Genomic DNA, 10,503 nt, shown 5'->3' with positions numbered 1-10,503 from the left:
TCACTCACATCACAGGTTAACACTTTATCCTTATATCACTTGCTGTTCTGCTGCCTCACTCACACTTTGAAGTTCAACTGGAGAGTCACAGGCTTCAGGGAATCTTCCCAAAATGAGTTTCATCCAATTTCTGGATCTCATGAATCAACCCTTTTTGGTACAGTACTCAAGTGTGAGTTTGTTCAGTCACACTAAAGGTAGGAGCCCAGTTCATTACATGTTGCAGCTGGAAAGGAGACTGCTGTAACATCCTTCACTGCGTGTGCAGCTCTGGGGATGGGAAGAAGCAGTTTTGCTCTACACAAGTTTCTATGTTTAAGACATTTCCCCACCTCAAGACTTCTGCTATTGTTGTTGTTAACAATACCACATTCTTAACACACGTGAAACAAAGTTCCAGTGTATCTAAAGCAACATGCCTAAATGCATGCAGTCATGTATTTCAGTCTTGCTCCTCCACCAAATTATTGGCTCAGCATGGTGGTATTAGTTATCCTGATCTCTTTCCCCCAAAAGGTTTTGTTCTGGGTTTGGTAGGTTACTCCACAGATTTGTGATTTGGCAGGATAACAACCAAAGAAGCGTCTTCAAAGGCTCAAACAGATTCAGAGCAATTTTCCTTACATCAAAAGCTTGGCAGCATGTCAAGAGGTGTGGAGACTGCCAGTCAGGCCTTGTGTGTCAGCAGGAGGAGTGCACATGGGCTGACATACTGTAACATGAGGCAGGAGGCAAGGGAGGATATACTGCTCTTTGTACATCAAGCAGAGCAAGATTAAGATATAACTGACAGAACATCACCACTTAAACATCTTAACCACTTTTAAGATATTCAGAAGTTAACAATGGACAGGAATCCTGCACCTCTGACCACATTTTTTCTTTCTTCTCTGTTAGCCAGCACATTTTTCTAATTGTGCTAATGGATTTACCAAGTTCTCTGTCAGAGAGCATCCAAGACTTCATTTGTAGCACTACTGATATTAATGGGAAAAATTGTACAGGTGCCAAGAGATAATCAATTTGGTACTTTGACTGAAACAAGACAATTTGTCATATGCAAGCCATCTTATATAATGGGTATAATTGTGTTGCCTGCATTTGGTTTGCCAGGGTTGTAAAAATGTATTTTCAAAATGCAGCGCACAGATTAGTTGCTGACTGTAACACAGGCTGCTGGCCAGCCTTGGGGGAGCCTGGGCAGAACATTTGCACTCACAGAACAGTGTGAGAATTGGTGTTTCCTGAGTGTGACCTGTTTCACACTGCTGCCCCATGGTCTGGGCTGGGAGCTGGCTGGGGCACCCAGGAAACCTTCTGGGTTTCCAGTGATGGACAGAGGGTGAGTGGGAGGTGGAAAGGGGCAGTCAGCTGGAGGGAGCTGCAGAAGTATGAGCAGGGCCTGCTGCTGCCCAGAAAGTTTTCTTTTCCCCTCAAAGTGACAGCTGTACATAGCTCCAGGGGAAACTGTGCTGAAGTAACCAAAAGGAGAAGAGAAAAATCTGTCAGGGTCGCGGGGGGACAAACCCATATGGCATTGCAGCCTCTCTGCTTAAGGGACAGTGGCAAACGAGAACAGAGCATCTGTTGACATACAGTGCCCCAATGCTGAAGAGATGGGATGATTTTCCAAAATAGCAGAGCCTGGGGTTAGGATGGGGTTAAACACCCATTCTTCTCACCCAAAGAACTACACACAAGTTTGTACACTAAATACTGTTTAAGCATAACCAAACTTCTAAAACAGGTGTAAAGAGCAGTTCTGCTCTTTGTACCTTTTCAGGGAAGCATGCTCATGTATAAGCTGAGATATGTTTTGGCCCTTATTGAGACCTGTGGGTGGCCATGTCACAGTGGCAATTTGAGGTGGGGGCTGCTGGAGAGATGGGGGTTTCACCTTGTGGTGGTTTCTATGTCTCCCAGCAGTACAGACCACAGAGCTGAGAATTTGGTGTTGCTCTGTGGTAGTGGCATAGACAACTAGAGTGATAAGGGACAAAGTTAAGTGTTGATACAGGTGGTCTTAATTAAAATAAAATACTCACAAACAGCTTTTCAGTTCAATACTGGTTTCCCCAGCCATAACTTTGCGTTCAGCATCCCTTGAGAGCTCATTTGACCTCAGACCTACTTGTTTTTCTGATTTTGTATGGAAGCTGAAAGGTGAATTAGTGGCCCTAATTCCACTGCTTGTGCTCTGTATGACTGATCATATAAGTCTTCCCCCACCTCCTAGGTTTAATTATCTTTAATTTTTATATACACCTTTATTTGCATATAAGGTACAATAGATCAGCTCCTGCTAGGGAACAGCAACCTGTAAACATAAAGAAAAAGGCTTTTGTCAGCTATTAATAGAAACATTGATTAATCTCCCATTGCTTTGATAGCCTCCCAAACAGCTCATAAAGCAGTAAATTAAATTGTTCATTAAACTGGCCAGAGTGTAAGTGCCAGGATCTGGATGCCTAATGTATGTTGAGTGTGTTTCAGCTGCATGGTGCCTCGAGGAGGAAAGACAAACTCTTGTTGTTGTACTGTTCTGCTGCAGGAGACCTTCTTAATATCTTCCCTTTCCTTTCCTTTGCAGATGATGCCAGCTCAGGAAAGGATAGCCAGGTACCTGAAGGTTCTAATGGAGAACATGAAGATCATTCTGGGAAGCAATGGGGTAAGGATCAGTGTATGTTTTTGGGGTTTTCTTGGTTCAGTGCTATTCATGTGGCACATTCTCAGTTGCTGAAGGAGAGGAAAGGCAGAGCGACTGGAGTGAGTTCTCCCTACATATGGTCAAATAATAAACAGAGTGTCAGCTGAACATGTTGGTGTGAATGGATTGCATCCAAGGGTCCTTCTGTGAAATGCAGCCTGTGGTCAGCCCTAGGGCTGCCTGCCATATACCCCGGCATGGTTCTCCTTTGTATTTGTTTTTCTGGGCAGTGACTTTCTTTTGCATATGCAGCTATTAGAGCTTTCATAGACTCCCTATAAAAACCATATTGACATTTACAGCAATATTTCCAAAAGTCTTCAGTGCCAACATAACACTGCTCCCACTGAGGGCAAATGGGAGGTCTGACTTCACTTCATTAGAATTAGCACAAGGACAGTTTGAGTATGCTCTAAAATCACCCTCTTTTTTAGGCACCTGCCTGAAATTCTCTAAGCCCTGGACTGTTTAAGCATAAGATTTTGATGCTGTTGCAGAGCTTTGGGGAACTGCTAAAATCTCATTTGGAACAGTTTCTGAATCACCACAAGACATGCAGGTCCAAAGTTTCGTCCAGCCACTCCTTGAAGGACAATAAGTTGTCAGGCTGATGCCAAACGGATTTTGGCCATTACTGAGAGGAGTGCGATGTGAGTTTATGAGCTCGAGGAATGAAGCACATTATTTCCATTTTTCTCATGAAGCACATCCTTCTCTTTAATTTTATAATACAGAGATGGCTTTGTACCACATTTGTGGCCAGGGAGAAATCTCCTAGCAGTGGTAGGGGTGGAACCCAACAAACTTTCACTGTATGAGTCCCCCACCACTAAAGCTGAGGCCAGTTTTCTTCAGGAGCTGGCAAACAAGGGATGTGGTGTGCTGTGGAGTAGTCCAGGCTGCACCTGAATTACAGATTTATCTGAGACTGGTAACCTCCACTTATTCCCAAAAAGGATGGCAACATTTTAGGGCTAGAGAAAAGGTGTCTTAGATATAATGCAGGTCAGTCCTTCAAGAGGGATTCAGTAGCTAGCAGGAAAAACTGCCATCTCTCCACTCTTCATTACACTGGTGGAGACAGGAGCACACATGGCAGATGTGCTCCTGGTGCAGCTGCTGGAAGACAGATCAATACAACAATATTATGAAAAAAAGATGTAAGCACTACTAAAATTATTAGGCACTGACAATCTCATATGAATCAGATTGTATCTTCCTCTGTGCTGCCCTGGCCCAGTCCTTCTTTGTGCCCCAGAGTGTTTCTGAACCTCTGCTTTTTCCCCTTTCCTTCTGTCCTGTCTCCTCTCCCCAAGCAGGGAAACACCCTGGGCAAGCCACACACCAACCAAAGCTCTTTCTTTCCGGCAGTGTTTGCCAGAAAATTGTTGGTGTGTGCTGAAGTGCAGGGAGGGTCAATGTGTGTCTGCAGGTCTCTGGAGGATGATGGGTGAAGAAGCAGTGTGTGTTGTCTTACTCCTGGGCCCTGGAGAAGTGTGAGAGGAGAAGGTAAAAAAACCTCTCCACTTTGCTTTCTCTCTGCTCTCACAGAGTGATGTCTCTGGGGAGAGGTCCTGCCCCCATCAAGAGCAGGGAACTGATGTGGGAAAAGATAGACACCTCCATCCACATCTTCCCACAACTGGCTGAGCTCTTATCCAAAGCATTTGAAAGTACTTCAATACTTAGTTGTATCATGACAATTTTTTGGTAAGTATCAGGAAAGGTGGAATTGGTAGTGACTGTCACTACATGGAGGTAATTGTGGTGAATTGCAGCAGACATGTTTTAGCTAATCACTTCACTTTGTATGAGCAAACATCTGACAGGAGCCTCTGGGGCTGGTCCATGCCCCTCGAGGTGTCCCACAGGGAGAGGAGACTGCTGAATTCCTTCCCAGGTCTTTGTGCCGACAGGCTTCTATTTCATTTAATTTTCATTAGCTTGAATAAATCTTTATGGTAAACAGCATTTCAGCCAGGAACCCATACACAACACTGTCTCTTTGTCCCCATCCACTTGCGTTTTCCCTTGCTCTTGTGTGTGGCATAATTTATACTGTACAAATGTGTGGTTCATGTTTATGAAGCAAACGCCAAGTGATGTGGAGGAGAACAAGCATGTGAAGTATAAATAACACAGAGGCACTTTGTAATGGCCTTTGCTGGCACTCCAACAAGCAAAACTTCTGTAAATCGTACAGATTTGGGGACGGACATTTACTAGCATCAACTCAAAAGAGACTTTTTCTTCCTCTTTCTCACACTGCTGCTTCTCCTCTTTCTCCTTTGTGCTTGCTGAGTCTCTTTTTTGTGTATGTGTTTTTCCTCTCCTTTTTTGCTAACTGGCTCTTCTAAACTTGTCCAATTCAGCTTTTGTCAAGGAAACATTCAGTGCTGTGTAAATGGGATCTAGTTTCAGCATATTGCACACAGCCTGGAGTAGCTTTTGAGACCACATAATCACTTAACCTTTTTTAACAGAAGAAAGAAAGGGAGAAAGAGCCAAATAAGTGTAGCTTTACCTGTAGCTTGGAATGTATCTGAGCAACCATGTACAAGGACTGAATGCTAAACTCGTGACAGATCTGTGGGAGTCACAGTGGGAGGAAGAACAGAAATGTTAAAACCCTACTTTTTTTTGGGTGTAAAGAGAGTTTCTGTATTGCAGTGCCCTTACTGAGCAGGGTCACTGTGAAATCCTTCTGAAATATTGCTGGGGAAATGGGAAAGAGGAAGGAAAGGTGAGAGCTCAGAGTCACTCACTTGACTCTTCAGTTTGTGGGGGCAGTGTGACTGTCCTGGCTCCAACCTGCTCTTCGATATGTTAGTCCCAGACCAGGAATACCATCCATGAGGATCTCTCCCTACTTGGATCTGAAGTTCCTGGTCTTGGAGTAAATTACTGCCATATTAGAGGATAACAGTTTAGACTCATTTCACGGTTGATTCCTGACCTCTCCATGTGCTTTGCAGACATTTACTCAATTTCCACAATGACAGCCCTTATCAGCACTTCTCCCTCAGCTCAGACTCTAACTTCGCAATGTCATTGCCTACAGCATACAGCTCTGACAGGGTTCATTGTCTGTCTGGGAGGGTGATTGCTTTTGCTGGGAGGGAGCCTCCTCCTGTAGCAGATCTCAAAGAAACACCCAGCAATTTAGGCACCATGACCTGTGGAGTGGGTTAGTATGTCACACTTGCTGTTCAGCTGTCACAGCAAGGACTTTCAGTGCCAGAGTTACTCCAGTTCATTGGATTACACATGAAAGCCTCTGTATGGAGAGTAAAGCATTTCTGAGCAAGAGTTTGAAATAGCATGAAATGGCTGGGGCCCAAAATGACAGCCAAGACAGGCAAGGGAAGGCTTTGGAGGCAGATGGTTTCCCCTGTGGAAAAGGAGTCTGCAGAGAGGGGTATGTCTGAGGTGTCTTCTTCCAAGAGGGAGGGATGTTGGCCAAGGCTGCAGGGGGGTGAGGACTAAGGGTTATGTTCACAAACCTCAGGGGGCAAAGGCTACCATTCCATAGTGCTTGGAGATAAGAAGCTGCAGACCAGCCTCCTGCATTCAGGAAAGCTCCACTATGATGCACATCCCAGAGCTTCTGACAGCCCTGGGCAGCAGGGCTGGCTATCTAATAGAGAGTCTCACCATGCAATCCTGTAGCTAACTTCCCTGATACCTGAAGCACAAGTTGCTCAGCTTGCTTTGGTGTGTTACATGCTTCTGCGATTGTGGCTTTCCAATTGCCTTTAGTGAAGGCTTGTGGCTGGGAAATGGAAGTGTTCAGAAAATGTGTAGATGTGGTATTAGGGGCATGGTTTAGTGATGGACCTGGCAGTGTTAGATTAATGATTCAACCCAATGACCTTAGAGGACTTTTCCAACTGTAATGCTTCTATGATAAGCATGATTCATCCTCACATGCCGCAAATCTGGCCAAACATTGCCTGTTTATCTCATTTCCCAAGAAATGATCAGGGAAGATTTACCAGAGGGATGAAAAAATGTAGGGTGGCTGCCCTTTGGGGCTGAAGAATAAGATCATGGTAAGCAAGAAGTAGGTTTCAAAAGCAAGGGTAGAAACCTGTTGTGAACATGCTGAATGGTCTTGAAGGAGAAACAAGCTTTGCCAAAAGGAAAAAAAATGAAGACAGGCAAATATGGCAGGAGTATTTTGGATGCAAGGGAGATTGTCAAGTGGGAGTCAGAAGTGGTGTTAATCTCAGCAGGAGCCTGACGTTAGAAGAGCCCCTAGACTGGCATTTTGTAGCTAAAGTGACTGTGAGAAATTTGTTATTTCTTTTGAATTACTCGTTAAGTTTCAGATTTTGCCAAGTGGGGACCTTGCACTTCTCTAGTACTCTTGTCACTGCTGTTAGAAATATTGGTGATTTCTTTGCTAAGACAAGGTGACTAGCTTAACTTATGATTCTGTCCACCAGCAGCTATTGCTTCAGATTCTCCGTTTTTGGGATGAATTGGTATGGGGTATCTTCTAATAACTAACTCAAGGGGGTGTTATTGTGTCTTTCCATGTCATTGTTTGCTTCTTTGGGCCCTTCAATATGAATGCTTTGTAAACTGAAGTCGAGTGAATCACATACATTTAAGTTCAGATCAATGAACAAAAGCCTGGCACACTTTTAGGACTTTTACATGTATTGAAAAGATGTTGGCTCTTCTTAAGGCCCCTTAAAGCCAGTGAGATGTAAGGGACAAAACATCTTCAGAAAATGAAGCTTCAAGTGACAAGCAAAAAATTGAGAAAATGGTCAGCCTGACAGGAATCTGAGCTTCTTCCTTTGGTCTTGGCTGAGGACTCGCATTTGTGGCATGGAATATGGTAACAATTATAATGTGATTATGGGGCCTCATTTTGCCTTCAGCTGCAATAGGGTGATTTTGATATTATTTTGTGAGATGGTCTAATGCAGTTGCCTTACAGACACAGAAATTATGGGGTTGTGCTATGCAGAAGGCTAATGCCGTGTCCGTAAGACTCCAGTAGACATTCAAATGCATCAGGCTGAATGGCGTCTTCTTTCTAAGGAAATCAGTTTGAGCTGATATGAGGGAGAGTGATATCTTGGTATGCATGGGGCTGCCAGGTGCCTGTCAAGCAAATTTGTCCATAATACTTGATAGCAATATTCTTCTTTGCATGTCCTTTGTTCACCACAGTCTATTTTTCATGCCTTTTGCAGCCCGGCCCAGGTTCACGCAGCCTGCCAAGATGAGACGGAGAGTGATCGCTCGTCCTGTCGGCAGCTCCATCCGCCTGAAGTGCGTGGCCAGTGGGAACCCGAGACCTGACATCATGTGGCTGAAGGACAATAAGCCACTCACAGCCCAAGAGATTGGGGAGAATAAGAAGAAGAAGTGGACATTGAACCTGAAGAACCTGAAGCCAGAGGATAGCGGGAAATATACCTGCCGAGTGTTTAACAAAGTTGGAGAAATCAATGCAACATACAAAGTTGAAGTAATCCGTAAGTGCAACATCTGAGACATAAAGCCAGAGAGGGAGCTTTGAGAAGGGGGCTGGCTGACTAAACACAGTGTGATGCCAAGTGTGCAGTGCTGATAGCTGGACATGGAAATGGGAAAGTGTTAAAAACATCAGCAAAGACAGAGAAAACATTACTGAAATTCTAGAATTAACCTAATACCTGGGCAAGACAGAATACCAACAATGCAATTTAGTAGCTGAAATGAGGACAGGTATTTGAGAAACTGTTACCTCTAAGGGCACCTGCATAGTAAAAGTACACCATTGCCCAATTCAATCTTATTCTACCAACAGGGTCAATTCAAGAACAGACTAAGAACTAAATGAGAAAGCCCTTTCAAGTACCATGGAGGAGGGGTGGAAATATTTAGGATAGCTGAGATTTGAAAATTTAGTCTAGAAATCTCCCAAGGGAATTAGCAAACATCTTATGTCTAGAAGTGATTAGCCAGACAAGGCTTTAGGACCAGATTCTAAAAAGCATTTGGCCATCTGAAGGTCTAGGCAGGTACAAACAAGATACTAAAGGAGCCCAAAAATGAACTCCCAGTAGGGTTCTGTCTGTATGTTTAGATGCCTACATAGATTTAAAGGTTTGACCCTCAGAAGATGAGCTGTGGGGTCTGCATTGTAAATTGATCTTCTTACTATCTAGCTATTCTGATTCTTGCTCTCTAATTTCCTGTTTCCCTTATTATTACTGATGATAATTATACTCAAATTCTACCTAAGTTTACCAGAGAAGAGTTCTTATTCTTAAATCATTATGCTTTGTCTGTTACATCATCATAAGTTGTTATAGAAATGATTACAGAGCGGCCAGGTCAAGAAAGCAGGGAAGATGAGCTGAGTGGAGGAAAGATTGAATAACCTGCATTAATGAGGAGCAGGGGCATGGAGGGATATCTCCAGCCACATGGAAAGCATGTTGTTTGTCTGTGCATACATTTTAACATGAGAAAGTTTATCCCAGTGTGAAAGATTGTTCTTAAAGGTAAAGATCTGTTCTCTGATAAGTCCTTTCTCTAGAATCACAGGAATTAAAAGCACATGTGGGAAGCTCTGTTGTGCTCTGAAGGCACAAACCTGCTGGACATCTGGGATTGATAAAGATGCAGCTGTGTGAAGACAGTAAAAACATGTGTTTACACTAAAACCAGGAGCAGAGGCAGGGAAATGAATCAAGCCCCATCCTAATGGCAGCTGTGGCATTTTCACTTCATCAAAACCAGACAGCACCAGGAACAAACCCCTTTCTGTGTCCCTGTTTATCTTGGTTTTTATCAACTTAAAGATGTATGTAACCTTTGTTTTCATTAGCTTTTGCTGGCTAGGAGTGAAAACAGTAACCAAAGCTGGAACCAGAGTCAAGGAGATAAGGGCATTAAGCTGTTTTCAGACATCTTTCTATTTTTAACATTATTTTGTGGAGCATTACAGGTTTTATTCAATTTCCTCCCTTTTTTTCCCCCTGAGCCTCCACTCCTAAGTCCGGCTTATCTGAGACTCAGCCTCCCCAGCTGTGATTGCTGCTCCTAGTCCCAAGGCAAAACCTACAGAGACCAGTGTGGTATTTTTGTTTCCCAAGTACATCTTTAGAGCCCTCATTATTGAACGTATCCTGAGTTTTTGAAAGAGGGTCCACTGTTCCTTCCTCTCACCCTGAAGCCAGTGCTGGTGGGAGCTGTTTTGTTACATGCTCAATCCAACAGTGTTTGCCATCAAAAGCAGTTGATGATTGCCAGCAGTTACCACCCACTGTGATACCATAATTTCTCTCTGCGCCTAGGATAGAGGTTTGCAGTACCTCCTTGTCTGGAAACTGTGACTGATTTCTCTAATTCTAACACTAAAAAAAACCCAAATCCAAACATTTCTCAGAATGATGGATATATTTTTCCTTTGACTTTATGTGGTGTTGAGACAACAACCTTACAATCCTGCTGGAAAGAATGGTCTTGTGACCATTGTTTGATTTCCTTTCCTACCATCTTATTTCCTTCATCACCAGAGACTTGAGGTAAAAACTTTTGTGAGAAGGATTTTTGTTATTGGGTGGGAAAGCAAAAGTCTTCTGAGCTCTTCCTGCACAAAAATTTGCTCCATAGTGGAGCCTAGTGATTAGACTGAAGAAAGAAATAATAAAAGCAGGGTGGTGAGGATGAAGTAAAGATCTTCCTCACTGGTAGTGCCTGTGGTCTCAGCAACCCCAGCAGAGATAACATGGCATAGGATGGCTTTCAGTAGAGTGTGGTGCCCATGGGCATCTACCAGACCC

General features: G+C 43.6%; 1 protein-coding gene across 1 annotated transcript in view; it reads left to right on the top strand.

The window, feature by feature from the left end:
• Window positions 1-2,590: 2,590 nt before the first annotated feature.
• FGFRL1 (fibroblast growth factor receptor-like 1) overlaps window positions 2,591-10,503 on the top strand; it is a gene marked incomplete at its 5' end in the record, with an annotated part of 12,711 nt that continues 4,798 nt past the window's right edge. The window contains 2 exon segments of the mRNA XM_009073932.1: window positions 2,591-2,671; window positions 7,921-8,205. Of these exon segments, the coding sequence (XP_009072180.1) occupies window positions 2,591-2,671; window positions 7,921-8,205 (366 nt within the window).

Source organism: Acanthisitta chloris, unplaced genomic scaffold (assembly GCF_000695815.1).
Source record: "Acanthisitta chloris isolate BGI_N310 unplaced genomic scaffold, ASM69581v1 scaffold12224, whole genome shotgun sequence".
Lineage (NCBI taxonomy): Eukaryota > Metazoa > Chordata > Aves > Passeriformes > Acanthisittidae > Acanthisitta > Acanthisitta chloris.
The sequence above is the reverse complement of the archived record's forward strand: the minus strand, read 5'-3'. Positions and strand labels throughout refer to the sequence as shown.